General features: G+C 35.8%; 1 protein-coding gene across 2 annotated transcripts in view; it reads right to left on the bottom strand.

Moving 5' to 3' along the window:
- Positions 1–11,853: 11,853 nt before the first annotated feature.
- Positions 11,854–23,754, bottom strand: part of ARL5A (ARF like GTPase 5A) — a 34,477-nt gene continuing 22,576 nt past the window's right edge. The window contains exons 6-7 of one of the 2 annotated variants that reach the window (XR_003610785.2): positions 22,689–23,008; positions 11,854–14,945 (exon numbers count right to left, since the gene is read on the bottom strand). Coding sequence is in view for 1 of the 2 variants with exons in the window: in XM_028113044.2 (XP_027968845.1) it covers positions 22,960–23,008 (49 nt within the window). In the remaining variant the exon portion in view is untranslated. Of the gene's footprint in view, positions 14,946–18,456; positions 23,009–23,754 lie in introns of those variants that run through there. The other variant, XM_028113044.2, reaches the window with a different exon arrangement.

The raw sequence follows: 23,754 nt of genomic DNA, 5'->3' as shown, positions 1-23,754 counted from the left end.
CGTCCCAATGTCAGAATTATTGGAATCCCTGAGGGGGTGGAGAGAGAGAGGACTAGAAGATATATTTGAGCAAACTGTAGCTGAGAACTTCCCTAATCTGGGGTATGAAACAAACATTCGTGTCCTAGAGGCAGAGAGAACCCCTCCCAAGATCAAGGAAAACAGGCCAACACTCCCACATGTAATAGTAAAACTTGCAAATCTTAGAACCAGGGAAACCATCTTAAGGGCAGTTCGGGGGAAGAGATTCCTTACATACAGAGGGAGGAACATCAGAATAACGTCAGACCTATCCACAGAGACCTGGCAAGCCAGAAAGGCCTGGCAAGACATACTCAGGGTACTAAACAAGAAGAACATGCAGCCAAGAATACTTTATCTGGCAAAGCTGTCATTTAGAATGGATGGAGAGATGCAGAGCTGCCAAGACCGGCAGAAACTGAAAGAATATGTGACCACTAAGCCAGCCCTGCAAGAATATTAAGGGGGGTTCTATAAAAGGAGAAAGACCCCAAGAGTAATAGAAAAGAAATTTACAGGGACAATCTATAAAAACAAGGTCTTCACAGGCAACATGATGACAATTAATTCATATCTTTAAAAAAATCACTCTCAATGTGAATGGCCTAAATGCTCCCATAAAATGACACAGGGTTGCAGATTGGATAAAAAGACGGGACCCATCCATATGCTGTCTACAAGAGACTCATTTTGAACCTAAACATATATCCAGAATGAAAGTGAAGGGATGGAGATCCATCTTCCATGCCAACAGACCTCAAAAGAAAGCTGGGGTAGCAATTCTTATATCAGACAAATTAGATTTTAAACTAAAGACTGTAGTTAGAGACACAGAAGGACACTATATCATTCTTAAAGGGTTTACCCAACAGAAGATCTAACTGTAAATACGCCCCCAACATGGGAGCAGCCATCTACATAAGCCAACTGTTAACCAAAATAAAGAGTTATATTGATAACAATACGGTAATTGTAGGAGACCTCAATACTCCACTCTCAGCAATAGACAGATCATCTAAGCAGAAAATCAACAAAGAAACAAGAGCTTTGAAGGACACACTGGACCAGGTGGACCTCATAGATATATACAGAACATTCCACCCTAAAACAACAGAATACTCATTCTTCTCAAGTGCACATGGAACTTTCTCCAGAATAAACCATGTACTGGATCACAAATCAGGTCTCAACTAATACCAAAAGACTGAGATTATTCCCCCGCATATTCTCAGACCATAATGCTTTAAAACTGGAATTCAATCACAAGAAAAAATTTGGAAGAAATTCAAACACTTGGAAGCTAAAGACCACTCTGCTCATGAATGTTTGGGTCAACCAGGAAATCAAAGAAGAACTTAAACAATTCATAGAAACCAATGAGAATGAAAACACATCAGTCCAAAACCTAAGGGATACTGCAAAGGCGGTCCTAAGGGGGAAGTACATAGCCATCCAAGCCTCACTCAAAAAAATAGAAAAATCCCGAATTCACCAACTAACTCTACACCTTAAAGAACTAGAGAAAAAGCAACAAACGCTGCCTAAGCCATACATTAGAAGAGAAATAATTAAGATCAGAGCAGAGATCAATGAATTAGAAACCAGAAACAGTGTAGATCAGATCAACGAAACTAGAAGCTGGTTCTTTGAAATAATTGATAAGATCGATAAACCACTGGCCAGACTAATCCAAAAGAAAAGAGAAAGGACCCAACTCAATAAAAGTATGAATGAAAGGGGAGAGATCACGACTAACACCAAGGAAATAGAAACAATTATTAGAAATTATTATCAACAAGTATATGCCAATAAGCTGAGCAACCTGGATGAGATGGATGCCTTCCTGGAAACCTATAAACTCCCAAGACTGAAACAGGAAGAAATTGACAACCTGAATAGGCCAATAACCAGTAACGAGATTGAAGCAGTGATCAAAAACCTCCCAAAAGACAGGAGTCCAGGGCCTGATGGATTCCCTGGGGAATTCTAACAAACATTCAAAGAAGAAATAATACCTATTCTCCTGAAGCTGTTTCAAAAAATAGGAACAGAAGGAAAACTTCCAGACTAATTCTACGAGGCCAGCATTACCTTAATCCCCAAACCAGGCAAAGACCCCATCAAAATGGAGAATTTCAGACCGATATCCCCTGAGGAATATGGATTCCAAAATCCTCAACAAAATCCTAGCTAATAGGATCCAACAATACATTAAAAGGATCATCCACCATGACCAAGTGGGATTCATCCCCGGGATGCAAGTGTTGTTCAAAATTCACAAATCAATCAATGTGATAGAACACATTAATAAGAGGAGAGAGAAGAAACATATGGTCCTCTCAATTGATGCAGAAAAAGCACTTGACAAAATACAGCATTCTTTCCTGATTAGAACTCTTCAGAGTATAGGGATAGAGGGAACATTCCTCAAGTTCATAAAATCCACCTATGAGAAACCCACAGCGAATTTTCATCCTCAATGGGGAAAAGCAGAGAGCCTTTCCCTTAAGATCAGGAATGCGTCAAGGGTGCCCACTCTCGCCACTATTGTTCAACATACTACTAGAAGTCCTGGCAACAGCAATCAGACAACAAAAAGAAATAAAAGGTATTCAAATTGGCAAAAAAGTCAAACTCTCTTCACAGATGACATGATACTTTATGTGGAAAACTGAAAAGACTCTACCCCCAAATTACTAGAACTCATTCAGCAATTCAGTAATGTGGCAGGATACAAAATCAATGCACAGAAATCAGTTGCTTTCTTATACACTAACAATGCAACTGTGGAAAGAGAAATTAGAGAAACGATTCCATTTACAATAGCAAAAAACCATGATACCTCGGAATAAACCTAACCAAAGAGGTAAAGGATCTACACTCTAGGAACTACAGAACACTCATGAAAGAAATTGAAGAAGACACAAAAAGATGGAAAAACATTCCATGCTCATGGATTGGAAGAATAAACATTGTTAAAATGTCTATGTTACCCAGAGCAATCTATACCTTCAATACCATCCTGACCAAAATTCCAATGACATTTTTCAAAGTGCTGGAACAAACAATCTTAAAATTTGTATGGAATCAGAAAAGACCCCGAATCGCCAAGGAAATGTTGAAAAAGAAAAACAAAGCTGGGGGCATCATGTTGCCTGATTTCAAGCTATATTACAAAGCCGTGATCACCAAGACAGCATGGTACTGGCACAAAAACAGACATATAGACTAATGGAACAGAATAGAGAGCCCAGATATGGACCCTCAACTCTATGGTCAACTAATCTTCAACAAAGCAGGAAAAAATATCCAATGGATAAAAGAGTCTTTTCAATAAATGGTGCTGGGAAAATTGGACAGCCACATGCAGAAGAATGAAACTCGACCATTCTCTAACACCATACAAAAAAGATAAACTCAAAATGGATGAAAGACCTCAATGTGAGACAGGAATCCATCAAAATCCTAGAGGAGAACATAGGCAGTAACCTCTTTGATATCGGCCACAGCAACTTCTTTCAAGACATGCCTCCAAAGGCTAGTGAAACAAAAGCAAACATCAACTTTTGGGACTTCATCAAGATAAAAAGCATCTGCACAGCAAAGGAAAGAGTCAACAAAACAAAGAGGCAACCCACAGAATGGGAGAATATATTTGCAATTGACACTACGATAAAGGCCTGGTATCCAAGATCTATAAAGAACTTCTCAAACTCAACACCCAAAAAACAAATAAGTCAAAAAATGGGCAGAAGACATGAACAGACACTTCTCCAAAGAAGACATACAAATGGCCAACAGACACATGAAAAAATGTTCATCATCATTAGCCATCAGGGAAATTCAAATCAAAACCACATTGAGATACCACCTTACACCAGTTAGAATGGCAAAAATTGACAAGGCAAGAAACAACAAATGGAGAGGTTGTGGAGAAAGGGGAACCCTCTTACACTGTTGGTGGGAATGCAAGGTGGTACAGCCACTTTGGAAAACATTGTGGAGGTGCCTCAGAAAATTAAAAATAGAGCTACCCTATGACCCAGCTTTGCACTCCTGGGTATTTACCTCAAAGACACAGATGTAGTGAAAAGAAGGGCCATATGCACCCCAATGTTCATAGCAGCAATGTCCACAATAGCCAAACTGTGGAAAGAGCCGAGATGCCCTTCAACAGACGAGTGGATAAAGAAGATGTAGTCCATATATACCATGGAATATTAGTCAGCTTTCGGAAAGGATGAATACCCAACTTTTACATCAACATGGATGGGACTGGAGGAGATTATGCTAAGTGAAGTAAGTCAAGCCGAAAAAGTCAATTATCATATGGTTTCACTTATTTGTGGCACATAATGAATAGCATGGAGGACATTAGGAGAAGGAAGGGAAAAATGAAGCGGGGGGAATCGGAGGGAGAGATGAACCATGAGAGACGATGGACTCTGAGAAACAAACAGGGTTCTAAAGGGGACGGGAGGTGGGGGGAAGGGTTAGCCTGGTGATGGGTATTAAGGAGGGCACGTACTGCATGGAGCACTGTGTGTTATATGAAAACAGTGAATCGTGGATCACTACATCAAGAACTAATGATATATTGTATGGTGACTAACATAATAAAATAAAATGAATATATCCATCATCCCATGATGGTCCCTCGTGCCACTTTATAATCCCACCTCATACTACCCCCTCCCTTGCCCCCCAGGGCCCAGGCAGCTACTGACCTGCGGTTTTTCTTTTTTTTTTTTTTTTTAATATTTTATTTATTTATTCGTGAGAGACAGAGAGAGAGGCAGAGGCAGAGGGAGAAGCAGGCTCCCTGCTTTCAGGGAGCCTGATGTGGGACTCGATCCCAGGACCCTGGGATCATGACCTGAGCTGAGGCAGACACTTAACTGACTAAGCCACCCAGCCGTCCCTGACCTGCAATTTCTATAGATTACCTTCCTTGTATTTTTCTGAAAGTTAATAGAAATGGAATCATGGAGCATGGAAACTTTTTTTAATCTGGCATACTCCAAGCATAATTTTGAGATCCATGCTTGTTGTTTTATGTATCAATAGTTTATTCCTTTTTCTTGCTGAGTAGTATTCCACTGTATGGCTATAGCACAACTTGTTTATCCATGCATCTGTGGAGGGACATTTGGGTTGCTTCCAGTTTTGGACTCTTACAAGTAAAGCTGCTCTGAGCGTTTGTGTCCAAGTCTTTGTATGGGTGTATGTTTTATTTCATTTTGTTTTCACTTGGGTAAAATGCCTAGTGGTGAAATGGCTGAGTCATATAATAAAGTGTAGTGTTAACTTTTTGAGAAATGGATAAACTATTTTCCAAACTGGTTGTGCTATATTTTACATTCCCACCAGCAATGTATGAGAGTTCCAGTTCTTCCTCATCCTTACCAACACTTGGTTTAATCAGTCCTTTTAATTTTAGCAATTCTAGTCTGTATGTAACGGTAACTCCTTGTGGTTTTAATTTGCGTTTTCCTAATGACTAATGCTGTTGAACATCTTTTCATGTGTTTGTCATCTGTATGTCTACTTTAGTGAAATATGTGTTCAGATCTTTTGCCTATTTGTTAATTGGGTTATTTTCTTGTTGAGTTTTGAGTTCTTTATGTATTCAGGATACAGGTTCTTTATAAAATATGTGATTTACAAATATCGTGTCCCAGTATGTGGCTTATCTTTTCTTTTCCTTATCAGTGTCTTTCAAAGAACAGTTCTTCATTTTGATGAAGCCCAACCCGTCAATGTTTTTCTTTTATGGCTTATATTTTGTTAATATATCTAACAAATCTTTGCCTATCCCAAGGCCAAGTCTTCTAAGTTTTCTTATGAAGTGTAATAGTTTTAAGGGTTTTTTTTCCTTTTCCTAAACAGATTTTATCATTTATTTATTTCAGACCTAGAGTGCAAGAGTGGGAAGAGAGGCAGAGGGAGAGGGAGACTCCCTCAAGCAGACTCCATGCTGAGTGCAGAGCCTAATGCGGGGCTTGATCTCACGACCCTGAGATCATGACCTGAGCTGAAACCAACAGTCGGACACTTAATCAACTGAGCCACCAAGGCACCCAGTTTTAATAGTTAGGTCTATATTCCATTTTGAGTTTTTTATAGGGTACAAGTATGGATCAAGTTTCTTTTAAAATAGCTCATGTGAACTCAAGTTTTAGAAACACTATAGTAGGATATTTTCCTGAGAAGTGCAGCTATAAGGGAAGGAAGTGATAAAGTGATAAGTAGTAACAAGAGGGCATAAAGAGACATTAAAATTTTTTCTATTTGGGGGCGCCTGGGTGGCTCAAGTCGTTAAGTGTCTGCCTTCGGCTCAGGTCATGAACCCAGGGTCCTGGGATTGAGCCCCACATCGGGCTCCCTGCTCAGTGGGGAGCCTGCTTCTCCCTCTCCCACTCCCCTGCTCGTGTTCCCTCTCTCGCTGTGTCTCTTCCTGTAAAATAAATAAATAAAATCTTAAAAATTTTTTTCCATTTGTTTGTAATAGGAAGAGAATTAGATGTGGTTTTAGATTGTAGAGATGGAGCCGTTTAAGAGAAAGAGATCTAAAATCCAATAAAGTTTCGTCTTGTAAAACTGAACATGACCATCTTATCACATATGTATTCCCAGTATCAAGCACCGTGTCATGCACATAGCAGGTGTTCAAGAAAATGTTTTGGAATGAAGGAAACAATTAAAGAATTAATGCAAGAGGATATGGAACCAAGAGTATAGTTATTTAAAGAGCCTTGAATCAGTCCCAGTGAGTACAGGGAACAAATTCTCAAAAATAGGCAGAGGATGATAAATATGTAGATAAGAGGGCAGGAAAATCAAGACGTTCATACCCCATAGCCTTGATTTTTTTTTCTTTTAATTATAAGGCAAGGTTTTATCTGCTGGGGTTGGAGAGAGGAAAGTGGAGACGACCTGACTTGCCCACTGAAGTGTTGCAATTCCCTCACATGGATGAGGAGGAGCACTGACTATGTGCTGAGTTAGGTGCCTTGGCAGACACTGTATAAGATGGGATTTCGGTCTATTATTCAATTATTAATGTATCTACCATGTCAGGTAAGGATATTTCCCCTGGACTCCAAGAGATAAAAATCTCACCCTAACCAACAGAATGACATTTTAATACCAAGCCCTTTGGAAAGTTCTTGGGGTTAGTGAGGGGTTGCAGGGAGGCATGTTGAATAGGGAATCCTTGCAGAAATGCCCCTTGCATCACATCCTGTAGGTGACTGTGTCAAAGTTTGCTCTAGAACTTTGATACTTTCCCCTTTTCTAAAACTATTCCTTGGGTCTAATGAAGGCACCTGTGAAAAGTGCATTTTCTGATTATCAGGTCCCAGATTCCTACTTAGAAGCAGGAGTTTTCTAATTTACAATTCTCTTTCATTTCTCTTGAACTCTTCCAGAATCCTCTGCATGGAGTTGCGGGGCCAGTGCCTTCCACGGACTCCAAGAAAATCAGGGCACATCCTTTGGGAGAAATGCAACCATTATCTTACACGATGGAAACTTTCCTGTGGGGACCTCCCCCAACACTGAATCTTGGCTTGGCTTTTGCAAAACCATACCCGAAATGCTTCGTTAAAAAAAAAATTAAGATTAGCAACATTCAGTATTATTTTCTCATTCCCTCTTCTCCCTGTACCTGTTGTCTTTCCCTATTCCTGTTGTATGTGAACTTCTTTTTCTTACCAGGAGATAGCAGAGAATATTCATTCCAATAAACTTATCGATGGCATTCTAAAATTATGAATTCCACACTAGTACACCACATTGACATGTATCATTTAGAAAACACTCTTTTGGGGAGAATATATTTGTTATGACTGAATAAATACATGTGTTTTATTGTACAAAGATGTCACTCCCCTACCTAAAATTTTTCAATAACTCTCCACCAGATTTAGAAGAAAATCCGAAATTTCCTCATGGTTTACAAGGCCCTCAGTGATGTGGCCTCTCCCTTTCGGACCTCAGTTCCTCCCACATAGGCTCTGGCCATAGCCTTTGTTCTCCTCCAACACACCAACCCCATCCCACCTGCAGCCTTTGCACTTGCTACTCCCTCTGCCTGTCACATGGCGGTCTAGACCCTCAGGGACCTGCCTATTTCTCCTCTTTGTGGTCACATCTCATTCCAAACCTTGTGGATTCTACATCCAAAAAAAAAAAAAAAAAAAAATCTCTTGAATACATAATTTTGCCTTTGGACCAGAAGAGTCTTTGCCACATCTCTTGGCTCACATTTTTATCATGGTTCCATGATTGTACTACTTTCGTCCCCCTATTAGGCCATATTCCTTCATACTTCCTTACCTTTTACATGTATTTTCTCTGCCTAAAATCCTTTACCTTTTCTTCACCTGGTTAGTTTACATGCTTCTTTCAAGACAGCTCAAATGCCATCTCCTCCCAAAAGTCTCTCTTGATCTGTCCCCTGCTCTGAGGGGGAGTTTATTTAACTGAGTTAAATAAATGTATTCTCTGTGGTATTATAATCATGCTAACTTGTCCAAATGTCCTAGATGAGAGAGCGAACCAAACCCCATGCTTCCCATTGATTGTGATATGGGGGTAACAAAGAAGTGGATGCCCCACTTCCCGGCCTCCCTCGCATCTCGGGGTGGCTACACGGCTAGCTCGTCAATGGAATGTGAAAGGCTGAGGCCTTTAAGAAGCAGGCATACCTCCTCCATGTTTTCTGGTTTTCTTCAGGCTTGATGCAGATGATGGTGGGGCCACAGATGGAAGGACCTGGCCTTCAAACTAGAACACCTGCCCTGGACAATTATGTGAGAAATAAACAACTTCGAGGAATCTCCAGCTTATTTTTTTTGTAAAGAAAAGTTAAGAAGAATGCAATACCAAAAATAAAAGAATTGGCATATAGGCAAATCTGTGGAAAATTAGCCAGTTGAATTCAGAAGCATCTGATCCTGTTATGGGATTTCTGGTTCTTGTATACGAAAAGATTCAATAAGCTTATTTAGGTTGTTCCAAAAAAATTTTTTTAAAGATCTTATTTATTTGAGAGAGCAAGCATGAGCAGGGCAGAGGGGCAGAGGGAGAGGGATAAGCAAACTCCCCATGGAGCACAGAGCCTGATGCAGGGCAATCCTGGGACCCTGAGATCATGACCTGAGCCGAAGTGAGATACTAAACATAAACAACTGAGCCACCCAGGCGCCCCTAGGTTGTTCCAGTATTTGAAGAAGGAAAGAATAAAGGTTTGGATGACTAGAAAAATCTCTAAATATATGTTAAAAATTTAACTCAGAGCTGTTCCCTATCCATTTACTTTCCAAACAACACCTTAGAATTGTTTTAATCCCATTATTGTTGAGCGGTCAGGGAATTCAAGACACACATGCATTCAGAACATTATTAATTTAAATGTGTAATTACCAGAAACTATCCATTTGAAATAATGTTGCTGTTGTTCTACTAAATCTGTCATTTAAAAGTATGTGGTATACTAGCAGTTTTATAGCACTGTAACTTGAGTGGTATTTTTAAAGAGCAAATTAAAACAGTAGAGTTTCATGAGTTCAAATTAGAACGCTTCCAAAAGTTTGTTGGTTGAGATTTTGAAAGAGGGAAAGAAACTTAGTGGCAACAAAGGCAGAAGGAAGAGAGGGAGGAAGAAAAAAAGGAGAGGCCACTCTATTTAAGGAGGTTGTTACTTCGCAGGATCATGAGAAGATCAATGGGTACTCAAATTTGGGGAAATTGGGAAGAAGGAAACAGGAGGTGGGTGTAAGGCAAGATGAATTCTTTCTGATGCACACATCACATTTCAGACATCATCTGAACAATCACATAGGGAACATGAGTCAGTAGGTGACATAAGTCTAAATAAAGAACAAAAGGTCAAGGATGGAGAAGGAGGTTTGATAAAACCTTGGATAACTTCAAATAGAGGAGTGGTGGCATGTCTTGAGAAATGCCCACCATACGGGGTGAAAAAGGCAGTAGGCAAAATATGCAAAAATATCCCAGGAAGAACCCAGCTTGTTAGCTTGGCAGCTAATATAAGGGAGAGATGCGCTGGAACAGATTTGCATCTTACAGGTATTCGGGCCATTCCAAGAGCACATAGGTTAGAAATTTTATGACTAGAAGCAGAAATACTTATATCTCTTAAGTGTCTAATACCGCCCAAGCCATTTGTTCATAGATCTTCCCCCCACCCAGATTAAACAACCTTTGAACATACATTGTTTCATATTCTACATCTGTGACCCCTAGACATGGTAGGTATAGGTATCTGTTTAATTTTATTTTGCTATTGTATATGAGGCCAAAGGACACCTTTTGGGGCACTAGGAAAGGGGGTGAGGAAATCAATACAGTATCAAAAAACCATTTGTAGCTAAAATATTGTTCTAAGAAAATTAGCTATGTACTTAACGGATTTTTGACCAGGTCCACTGAGTGCTACTCACTTCATTTGTGTTTCCCTTGAGCCAAGGAAGGTGAGAATTCTGACTCTGCTTTCAAGCCACTGGGACTCATGCACTTGTATGCTTGTCAGCCTGACACTGTGAGGGGACAGATAACTAATAAATATCTCAAACATATTTCTTAAATGTCTTTAATGAAATTAGCAATGTAGGTTTAAATTCCAGACACCTATATAATTCCCCCCCACACTCTAAAGACCTTTTCCAAAAAGCAAACTTCTGAACACTATTCCCTTTCCCTGAATTCCTAAGATGGGCTATGCAAGCTGGTACGGTTACACTTTAAAGAGACAAAAATATTAAAGGAAAAAACCCCACAAGGTTTCCTTTGATTTTAACAGGTAGACTTCCAGCTCACCCCTGAATTGCGAATTACTTCATGGTCTTTTTTTAAGTGAGCTCTCTTCCTAGACTGACAGAGCCAGCTGCAGCATTATACTGTCTATGGAAATGATATCATCAGCACTCTGTCCTTGAATAAGACCACAATCATTACATTTGGCTCCTTTTCACATGGCAGGAACCCAAGAGATGTTTGTTTATAGCAACAGTATTCAGAAAGTTACCACTTCTGCACTCTATCAGTTGGCAGCTTAAAATCAAAAGAAAGTTTATCTTGAATTACTTGAATCCCCTGTTAAAGTAATTTTAATTTTAATACATTTACAATTAATGTTTAAAGTACTAGCCTGTTTTCTAATTTTTAGTGTATTAATTAATTTTGGGAGTAAGAGTAGAAAATTGTAAGAAATAATTTATTATTTGCTTATATTCATTATTCATTGTATTTATATTTCTTATACTTGTGTGTTCTTACTATCAATAATATAATTAACATATTTATTATAATTAATTCGATACTAATTATAACTATTCAATCTAATAATTATTCAATTTAAAAAAATTAATTTAATAGTTATAACTAAGTCATTTTTACACCTGGTATAAAACTTAGATTGTGTTCCCATAATCCCATTCCTTAGAAAAAGCCACTGTTAACCATTTGGTGTCATCCCCTTCCGACCTTTATTCATGTATCAATTTTGCTTTTTCATGGATGGGCTCTTACATTCATCTTAAGGGGTAGCAAGTGATTTTGTCTAATCAAATTACTTAGTTTATTTAATCAAATAATAATAGAAAAGAACAAAATATTTGAGAGCCATATTCACCACGAAAAACATGTTGTAGAAATTCAACTCACATCTTTTATTAAAGGTTCTCATCTGACAAATATTAGTAAAGCAGTCCATTAAACTGTAAATAACTTTTTAAGTACAAAAATAGGCAGGTGATTTTATAATCTAAAAAAAGATTTTACATTTTCTTAAAAAAATGACTACCACTCTCCCTAAAAAACATCGTTTAATTTTATTAACATAAATCCAAAATGTTAGCACCATTTATATGCACAGTAAGACCACTAACTTGAAATTTATCATTTCTATCTTTAGTAAATCAATCTTTCCATTTTTTGTCAATTATTTTCTGGCTTTCAAAAATTGAAAAATAAGTGTAAAATTTAATTAAACTGCTCTTGTTTTCACCCAGTAAATATCATGGTGTCTAACAGAAACCACATAGAAATAAAACATCGACCTTACTTGTTTTTTACACAAGGGTTCCACAGAACAGCACTTGTAAAAAAAGGGGTTTCACTGCTAAAAAGGTTTTGAAAACCGGTGAAGTTGAGGTCTTAAAGCACTAGCAATACGCATAGTCATGCATACAGTAACGACAGGCCCGCGCTTACAACCCAGGCTGTGGTCCAGTCCAAGGTCTAGTTTACGATACCATCTTGCTTACACAAAGCCTCCTTGAATCCCCCACTGGAAAGAATACCGCTTTCTTCTAATTCTCACTGCATTTGGCTTTTATCTAATGAACTAAAAGAGTAGTTAACCTTTTTATATCCACAATGATTAATGAGAATTCTATCAAAACCATTCAACCTTGTACTGGAGTTTGCAATTGGTATTGCATTAATTAATTTTTATTAATCGTCTTGATCTCTCTTCATCATGCCCCCAAATGCAGTGTTAGATGAAGAACAAGAAACAAAACCCAAGAGCATCTCATTTACTCATAAATTAAAAACTATTTTTGTATTCCTTCCCATCCCAATTAAAATATTCTAAAAACAAACAAAAATGATCCAACACTGTTTTCTAATTATTAATGTAATATGCTTGATAAAGAATAGTTAGGCCACACAAAAGCACGAAGAATCAGAAAAATATCAATCATAATGCTATTGCCTTACAACAACCTGGAATAATGTTATTTTCTTCCTTTTTTCTATACTTACTTTCCAAACATAGTTGAGATCATATTAAATGTAAGTCTGTATCCTTTTTTCCCCCACTTCACATGTCACAATCATCATTTCTCCATGTTATTAAAGTCTCCTTGTAAAAAAATTTTAATGGCATGTTTCATCATAAGATTTAACAAATTCCTTAATATTGTCAGTCATTAACAGATGGACACACTGAATGTGTTTTTTGAATGAATTAACACAGGACTTCCAACACTTATTTTTACATCTGAACTATATTCAATGTAGGGATTAGGCAGGGTCTGAAAAAAAGGCAAAACCTCATAAACACTTAAAATGTAGGATATATATTTATATATCAGTGCTCTTTATGGATCCTATCACATTAACCATTAAGTGTTTATGAAGGGGAAATAAGGAATAGTCACTATCACCCACTCAGAGGACAGATAAAACTATCCTACAACCATTAACCATCTTTCTCCACACAAAAATTTTGAACAAGAGGCACAGACCCTAAAGAAAGGCTAACATATTCAACTGAAGTTTTGAATTCTCACGAGACCAACTTGAGATACAACCAACAAGGTAAAAAGTTTAAGATACACGGCAAAAGATTAATATTCTTTAAATTTGCACGAAGCCAGTAGCAAAATGTACAAAGGACACTGAAAATTTTATATAAAATAAAATGACCAAAAATTTATGAAGATGTTCAACTCAGTTGTAAACCAAAGAAATGTAATTATACAGGTGACGTAACACTTTTCACCCAGGGATCAGCTGAGACTTAAAAAAAATGAAACAGTATGACTTGAAATAAACAAAGATGAAACTTAAAACCTTGTTCATCAAAAGCAATTTTCTTACAAAGATAATGATGAAATGGGAATTCAGTCACACTTGGGAAAGAGTACAGTCTATATTATTAAATTGAATATAAACTTTCTATAAGACAAAGAACCTTTAACAGAAAAGTAAAAGGACTAGCATTGAAGGCTGACAGTTGTAGACTGACATGCTTTCGGGAAAGCATCACCAAGAAGGAAGACAGGTCGTCGTCTACTGCTAGATGATAAAAAGTGTTGGAGAGTATCCTTCCCCAGTATTAAAAAAGGTGAGCTAGAAGTATATATTTTCATAGGTTTTTCCCTTCTATTCTTTCAAAAAGGAATCAATGATTAGCACATGTTGGACACATTACAAGGAGGTTAACAAGTAAGCTTTGCACAACAGGTTAAAGGCTAACGATCACAGAAACTTGCATTTTGCTGATTGGGGAAAACTGGTGAACATACATGCACAACCTGTAAATGCCTAGGTAGAGTGGTTGTGGCCTGTGAATAGTGAGAGCAGGTTAATGTAGTGTAGTGTTTTAATTATAAAGATGGCCATGTGTTTTGAGTGAAGAAATGACCAGGATGTGGGGCAACTTTGGGGAAGACAATTGGCTTTTAAAAGTCCATACACTTTGACACAAAAATTCAATTTGTAGATTGAATGAAAAGTAAATTCAAGTATTAATTGCAGTATTGTTTTTAATGGCGAGAAGTAACAGGTTAATGTACATCAACAGAAGACTGTTAAATAAATTGGAACAATCCAAACAGCAAATACATCATTAAAATAATTTTTATATGTGAAAAATGTCTATAATATAGTGTGGGAAAACTACAGGGCATTTAGAATTCTATATTGAAAACATACACTCAAATATATACATACATACCAATCCCAAAGTATCAATACTGGTTTTCTTAGAATGGTGGGACATTGGATGATTTTAATTTTCTTTTTGTTTACTATATCTTTTTTGGGGTTTTCACTCAAAGAAATATGTATTTCTTATGTAATTTTTTTACATTAATAAACACTTATATGCTAAAAAGTTATAAAAATTAAAGGGCGCAAACTAGGAAGTCTGTAAAATCATGATTAAGCGCTAATATATATACAGTTTAAAGGATTTAATTGATTTATATGAAAAACAGTATAGTTTAATGACAGTCTGGGTGGCTCAGTCGTTAAGCATCTGCCTTCGGCTCAGGTCGTAATCCCAGGGTCCTGGGATCGAGCCCCGCATTGGGGTCCCTGCTCAGCGGGAAGCCTGCTTCTCCTCTCACTCCACCTGCTTGTGTTCCTGCTCTATCTCTCTCTCTCTGTCAAATAAATAAATAAAATCTTTAAAAAGAAAAACACTAAGATTCTAATAATAAATGAACAAAGAGAAAGAAAAATATATAGAAAAATAGTATCAATAAACAAGTGCAAATAAGACAATATAGTTATCCCTCTTATTAAAGTGGAAAGGGCTTTAAAAAACCTACAATATTAATTAAATATGAATAGGTACTCTCTCAAACTCCATCATACCTTTTAATCCAGTAGTTGCACTTCTGAAATTCTGGCCAAAAGAAATATTGCTAACTATGAAAAAATACTCCTATGAAAAAATACTATGAAAAAAAAGCTTTCAGTAGAATATGTCCTTCACAATGTTCCTTGTACGAGAAAATAATGAAAATACAGCAGAATATTATTTGGGAATCCAAAACCAGTAGTAAAATCCTACGAAGAAGCATCCAAACATTGAGACTGCTTCAAAAAGATCTCATCCATGCTGATACAGAATGATTTGCTAAAATGCAAGGCATGTAGTAATGTGAGTAACTGGTCACTTAGGCAGGTCAAAGTCACAGAATTACAAAAGGTTGGTACCAGTCATAAGGGACACACTTAAAAGGAATGTTGGAGGCTATTTTATGTTGCGAAAATCTCATTCTTTTCATGGGACAAAGGTGATTTAGGAGCAAAAGAGGGATATTCCAGATGTGAAAATGAAAAAAGGGCATAAAGATCAAGATGATGATTCAGATTCTTTTCCAAAAGAGCTTTGTACCATTTCAATGTCTGCAGATGCTTACAATAAACTGTTATGTTCCTGACATTCCTAGATGCAGATCCACACAAATTTCAAATAGATAAAATTTGTACACACCACTTACTGCACCGCATGATGTTTTTAGGCCATTTTTAAGGAAATAAATCTGATTTTTACCACAAGAACTAATGTGAAAAACATATAGTCACCTTGAATCCTTTTTGAAATAAGGCAGAATTAAATAAGAAAATTAAATGTCAGCATGCTATAACTATGTAAGAAAAACCTATCCATGGGGGAAAAATCCACAAAAATATTATTAGTTCTCATTCATTCATTTATCAACACATATAAATGGAACACCTATTACATACTCAGCACTGTGCTCAGCACCGAGAGATATAAATTAGTAAACACAACAGTCACTGGCTGTCCTGGAGCTTACATTCCAGTGGAAGGGAGACACACATTATTCAAATAAGCATATGCATGGGGGTGATGCCTCTTCCCCAACTTTTTTCCTTCATTTTTCTTGTTTACTATCAACCATTCTCATGAATGTTCACCTTAATAATACTCATTTTAAATGACTGGACTTTTCTCACATTTTAAGACAAATTAATTACATAAATTGGTCACTATTTATCTGGTTCATGTCCAATTCAAATATCCCGAAGAAAAAGATAGAAAGCTTTCTATTTATTATCTAAGTTCCATAAAAAGGTTCCTAGAAAAGGTCAGGACAATCTTTTTGTCATTTGCATAATGCAGCTATCAAATCTTTTCAACTGCCCTGGCAGATCCCAGCCCTGGCCAGTAAATAAAGCCACTATCACTAAGTCTAAACACATTCAGGGAATAAATCAGAATAAAAACACTGACAACACAGACGTGTGAATAATAATTATAATTAACCCCTTCTAAAAGAAAAGGTATATGTAATAGTACATAATAGTAACAATTTGACCCATCTTTTTTTTTTTTTTTTTACTCAAAGCATAAAGCAGAGATAACACTTTATCCCAGGTTAACATGCAACTTAAAAAGTTAATATACATATTAAACATGGAAATTCACCAGTAAAACCTTACTTATTTTTCATTTCCTCCCAAACATATCTTGACATAATTCCTTTATTTCATAATAAACAAGGCCCTACCACTGGTCACCTGACCAATATCTTACATTTCTGGAGCTTGACAATTTAGTGAGTTATGGACATAAAAACACTGTTATAAGTATAATGAAGTAACACATCTGCAAAGCAGCTGATAAGACTGCTTTACCAATGGAGAGGTCCCTATTCCAATCTGCCCATTCCCTCCCAACCTCTGCAAAAACAGAAATACTCTCAGCCATCCATGAAGTTGTCTTGTCAAGAAAGACCTGAAACATTATTTCCCTAGGTGTCTTAACACATCAGCAGCGATGAACTATAAAAGCACCCAAGTGCTCTAAGATCCGTACTTTTTGGAATATTCCTTGAGGGTAAAATTTTCTTATGATACAGAGAAACACAAGTTCAAAAAAAGATAAAGAGAGAAGACAGATTTTTCTGCCTCTTCATGCATACAAAGCTTGACTCAAAACTTTTTATCATATTAGAAATTCCAATACAGCAAACCTAAAAACTTTCAAAAGTTTTTCCTAATTCCTTCTTGTATTAAATGTGGCTTCAACTATGTCAATATACATAGAGCTCAATTTGCGAGGGGCAGTTATACAAATAGACTACTTGGAACACATTTTCATGTAGGCTTCTCTAGGAAAATACAATAAGGAAGGAAGACTATCTACAAGAATTTGTCATATTTAAAATCAATACTGTTAGTAAGATGTATTTTAAGCACAAATTAAAATTAGTATACATTTTTCTCATCTCTAGCAACCAAAAGAGCCCTGCTTAGACATGATTAGAACTTCCTCCTCAATGTGTTATCTTGAACTTAATTAACCCAGAAAAGATTTTTAAAAGTGCTCTGCAGGTATCACCTCCTCTCAAAAAAACCATAGAGGGACATAATATAAGAAAAGGCTACTCCAATCTAAATGACTAGTTCAAGCAAAAATAATTAGAGGAATTCTGTATATCACCAGTGTAAGAGGTTTTGGAGAAGAGAATAGTATACAATTATTTAAAATCATGTACACATTTCACTTTGCATGCAAGATGATTTAAAATATAAACACAATGTTATTGTAAATCACTGAAAATACAGTCAACTCTCTGCCCCCAGAATTTAGAGTCACACTCTATGGTCAGAAAAAAAAGAAGGAAGGGAGGAAGGGAGGGAGGGAAGAAGGGAAATATGAGAAACATAACAGAAGTCTATCAAATATTTTAGTTTGTAAGTAGAATCTAAACAAAGAGGAAGGATTTGGGCATGCACACACACAAAATGGATCAAGATGTAAACAATATGATCAAAATTACTAACCGCTAAGTATGAGGAGAGTTAAGAGGCTACTCTTAAATAAGCGATAAAGTTTCACTAAAGTTTTAAAACACACAATAAAAAAAAAAAAAACCACACAATATAATTTTCTGTGTGTGAAAACTGTTTTTTAAAAAACAGAAACAGGGTTCAGTTTTCTAGCCTCTACATTAGCAAAAGGGCAACAGAACATTTTTATTAGGAAAGAGAAAAAATGGTTTTCCTCATGTTTCCTAAACTATAGTTTGTTATCTAGGTTTCTTCTGTTTTTGTTTTTTTTTTTACTCAAATAAAGCACAAACTGTGACTTAGAAATTCTCAGGGCTTTGTCATCAGTACACCAAGCACATATAGTACCATAGAAAACACATATACTTTATTAGATGGACTTAAAATCCCACACAAATTAATTTTAGGCACTTCTTGGGTATAGACTATGGGAATATTCTTTCCAAGAACAATGTATCTAGCAGGCAAGACCACAGACTTTAGTTTTAAGAACAATACATAACAACTAGACAATTGATTTTAAAAATTGCATAATTAACCCAACTGTATCCTGTTACAATTTCTTCACAATTCCACACACCACTTTAGGGTTTAATAGAAACAGTTATTTTTTTTTAGCATCCAAAGTTTAAAAATTTTTTTTCCTTTATTTCACCAATATGGTCTTAAAACTATCACACTTTCTTTGAGGGAGCACGGAGATAGAAGTTCTATTTTTGTATAGGAGGAACTTTAAATTAGTACCTTTCTATATCATATCTACATCTATACAGAATCAACACATGATGGCTCACTTTGATGTCTTTTAAAGCCTATTTCAACAGGTTTATTTTGCAAAGATAGGCTTCTCATTACTAATTTCTTTAGACATCTAATGTTTATTTGTGTTCTTTACGTAACCATGAGGAAAAAAATAGAATGTGGGCTATGGTTTTAAGGATGTCTTTGGGGTAAACACTACATATAAATTTGGTTTGGCATCTTCTTCTAACTCAAGTTGTTTGCACAGGTATCCTCCAAAACGCAATCCATTATTGGTAATGGGAAGATAAAATACACGTAACTTCATCCCTTCCATGCCTAACTAGCAGCTTAAGGAGCTGGCGAAGTCTAGGTAGTTCTGTTATCTTTCTGAATCTACTTTTCAGCATATGAAGCTAAAACTAAGAAACATGAATATGTTAAATATAGTATAAAGGATTTTACTACTGGCATTTATATGCTGTATATACAGCAAGCCAGTCTTCTGATGTACTCAACAACCCTGACAATACTCTCTAATGAGCAAAGTACAAATTGATAAATCAAGCCAGTGGTGGGGAGATAGCAAAGAACTACAGAATCTACTTAGAAACTGGTGGTTTGGGGAACGATGGCTTTAAGGCAAAGTTTAGAATACCTCCAGGATTGAGTAACATACCTTCACTGATGGTGAATGAAGATACAGGGGAGCAAGGGATAGCTGAGCTATGGGAAAGCTGATCTGCAGCAAGAAGTTCTAGATATTTGGACAGTTAGGAGGGGTCAAAGATAAGTCATGCAAAGAAACCTTGTCTCTACCCAGCTTTGAAAGAGGGACTGATGACAGGATACAACTGGGTAATTGAGAGAAGATGACCCCAAAGTCCACAGAAAAATCTGGGATGTGCTGCTATCCTCTAGAAACAAAGTAGAATACACTACAGATACATTCCCAAAAATGCCTGCAGAGAAAACTAGAAATCTAGTTGTTTACAGTTTTTCTATTTACACTAATATAAACAGATTTTGAGGTTGTCTGTACTGTATGTGGTTGCTGTGGTCACAGCAAGAAATGTAAAGTGCCTACAAGAGAGAGGACAACAGAATCCCATTTCTAGGCATCTTAATTCTATACACTGAGACAAAAAAGAAAAGAATATCTCAGGGACTTCCTGCCTTTCCTCAAGCTCCCTGTACTTTTCTGTAACTACCTACTAGGCACTTCTTAAAGGCCAGAAAACAAACTCTTCTATTTCACGCCACACTTCTAAAATCACTTTAACTATCTGCATTAAAAATGCCAGCCAGCAGCGCTAAAGCACTTTTTTTATTCTTAAGGCAAAATGTCATATCCCATACCCACTTCCCCCTGCCCCCCAAACCACCTGCCTTCACTGTATTCTTTGCCCATTATAAGAGCCAAAGAAGATAGAGAGAACTGAAAACTTTCTAACTAGACTCCTCAATATAATGTGTAAGATATACTTTATAAATGCTATTATCACAAAATTAAACATATTTAAATGCTTATAGCATATGGTTACTTTTACCAAGATATCAAGAATAATTATATGACTTTCAAAATTAGTATCAAACAAGGATATTCAAATCTAGCCACATGTACAGAGGTATGAAGCTTTGTTCTTTTCAAAGGTGAGCACAATGACTCTAAAGAAGATGGTTGTTTACACCCAAAAGTAGCATATTAAAAACCAAAAGCACTGCCCTTTGCTTACTTCTATTTAAACTGCATATAAATTGCCAATATGACTACTCATGAGGCTCTCCATCATACCTGGAAATAATACTGTTAAAATTATCTTGATGTATAGTCATACATGAATTAAAATTTTGTCATTGTAATTTTGGTTTTATGTACAAGTGTATAGGTACAACCTTATTTCTAATGTTTAGCCTGGAAAGGAAGAATGTAACAAAAAACCATGTTTTGTAAATGTGGTATAAGATTTCATGCATTCTCATGATGCCATGTCAGTCACCTACCACACTAAACCAACTGTAACAATGTAGTGCATGCTTTAAACATCCAGCTAAGGATAAATTTTAGCCAACACCCTGACGAGAAGGGAAGGTGCTGGTATAGCACTGAATTGACGTGGCAGCAACCCACAGGACTAAGCCATGACTATTCAAATGAAAAGATAAAAAGGGTAAAGGATGTGAATTTGCTGGACTACTTTACAGAATATTTATCTCTAATGAAAATGCAACATCTGTAAAATACATTTGGGGTTTTAAGGGAGTTTTTAATATAAAACAAATAATTCCTAATAGTGATTTGAAAAAGTATGAGAACATATGAACAAATAAAACTTAGTAATTTAGAATTTACTTTTGTAAAGGCAAGTTGACAAATATTAAAATGTTATACTTGCATTATGAACATTGTAATATAAATATAAAACACAAAACATCCACTGTTAAACACTGATCTCCCATGCCTGACTTGGATTTAGATAGAGTATATTTTACAGAAAGAAACTTTCAAAGTTTTGTCAATGCTTGTGGTATATACTATTATTCCTCATCAAAATCTGCATGAAATCTAAAAGGCTGGTATTAAAAGTAGTTATTTCTTTTCTTCAATATTCTAAAACATGCCAGTTTGGATCAGCCTTCAGATTTTCAGGGCATGAAACATATGCAAAGAGAGTACCCAAAAATATGTTTGAACACATTTAGGATAAGTTTGTTTACAATTACAACAGAAATACCTTCAACCTTCACATCTTTCCATTTTCAGTGGAAAAAAAAAATATCCTAAGCAAACGTAAGATATTTGGGGCCAAGTTACTTCTTTGTAAAAATAATGTATCATGTTGATCAACTTTTAAATCAAATTCTTAAAAGCATTAAAAAAAGTTTGTATTTTATAATCGTTAATGCATTCACATGGTGTTAGGAAGATAAAAGAAAACGTATAGAAACAAAAAATCTCAAACTATCCCAATTCCTAAAATGAGAAATTTTCAAATTAAGAAATAACCTTTGTTGCTTAAAAAATAAGCTTTACTTTTCATCTCAAACTCCCTTTAAATGACTGACATATAATTCAATACCTAAGAAGACTCTAGGTAAATTATTTGATTAATATTTATAGGGTGATACTTCTCTGGGTAGACATATTTTACACAACAGCTTCCCATTAATGTTAAAAATAATCACTTGATAATTTTAATCACAATTAATGATTGACTGATTAATGGATTAACAATTTTCTCATTTAGAGAATTTAGAAATTAGATGGCATAGATCCAATAAAGGAAACAATCTGGTAACTGCTCAACGTGAAATTCTGTCCATTCATAATACTAAGCCAAAAATCTGCAGAGACTCCACTCCGTTGGATTACATGTTTTCATGTATGTAATTTGATCAACAAAAGATAGATACACACTGTTGAGCTTTCTTCTTTCTTTCTTTCTTTTTTTTTTTTAAGAGCAGCTCAATGATTTTGGGGATTGGTCAGTACAACACAGAGAACACAGGGGCAAAGCACAAAATGGCACTTAACACCAATGCCAGTACTCATCTCATTATGGTTATTAACAAAGGATATTATTACTTTTTGTGTTATGTGCTTTTCTTTAGAACATAATCAAAGCCATAAACTTGAATTTGAGGTATATACACAATACATACACAACCTTATGCAAAATACTTTTCATAATTAACATTAATTGGAAACTGAGTATCTGTGCTGATTTGTATTTTGACTTAATGGAACACGAAGAGAATAACATTCAACTAAGGAGGGTTATACTGACAATAAAGCTCTTAAAGTGAAAAATGTCTTCCTCTCCCTTTGTACTTACCACAGGCTATACAGTGTCCTGAGAGGATTCATTATGAAAAAAATGGCAATCACAGCTTTAAAGACCTTGCTTTGGAAGTAACTAATGCGAAAGCAGATTGGAAAGTGATACTTCATCTTTGTTTTCAAACAAGTGGTCTTAATTTTTCTTCTTATAGAAAACAGTTTAAATCAGTTTATTATAAATATATCTAAACCATTAATTTTTGCAGCTTTCAGGTAAAGTCCAGCACTTCGTTTATGCACAGTCTATGAGAAGAGGTCAGTAGAGATCATCTAATCTTAAGTCGTGACATCATCCATTCAAGTCCTTGGCATAATCTATAAAGAATATAAAATCATTTGATTAAATTCTCAACTAAAAAGCTATGAACAACAAGCGGAAAGATACCATTTTTCATTTTCCTAAACAACAAAGATTACAAAGTCAGTAGTATTCAATGCTGGTGTTATTGTGGTGAAGCCATACTCTCACTCACAGTAGTATATCCACGCTTTTCTGGTTTTGTTATATCTTCAGTGCATAGACCACTGCCTGCCACATAAAAGGAGCTCAATAATTATATAATGAATATCCACGGAAAGTAATTTGGCAATATGTATCAAAAATATTTAAAATATCAATACCTTTTTTCTACTTCTAGAAATACATTCTAAAAAAACAGTAAGAGACAAGGACAGGTTGATATATAAGACTGTTCATCAAAGCATTTTTAATAGGTAAAATTTAAATACCTGGAAAGAGAAAAAATTTAAATATAGAACACTGATATCATGAAATAGTAAAAACTTCCTTTCAAAGACAATTTTACAGTATAAAATGCTCATGATATAAATGAAATAAAAGTGGCAGGATATTAAACTAAATATATAGTTGAGGTAGTAAAACAAAGTATACACATGTATGTTACATCTATATATTGTAAAAATTTGAAGGGAATAAAATCTCTTAATCACTAATACCAGTTACTAGTGAACAATGTGTAATTGAGAACAGCACAAAACATAGAAAGAGATGATAATAAAACTAAATGTTTAGCGAGAGGAAAATGGTTGTACATATTATA

The sequence above is a fragment of the Eumetopias jubatus genome, unplaced genomic scaffold (genome assembly GCF_037043125.1).
Source record: "Eumetopias jubatus isolate StellerSeaLion01/CBP00866 unplaced genomic scaffold, mEumJub1_p1.0 scaffold_3, whole genome shotgun sequence".
NCBI lineage: Eukaryota > Metazoa > Chordata > Mammalia > Carnivora > Otariidae > Eumetopias > Eumetopias jubatus.
This window is presented reverse-complemented; position numbering and strand designations above follow the sequence as displayed.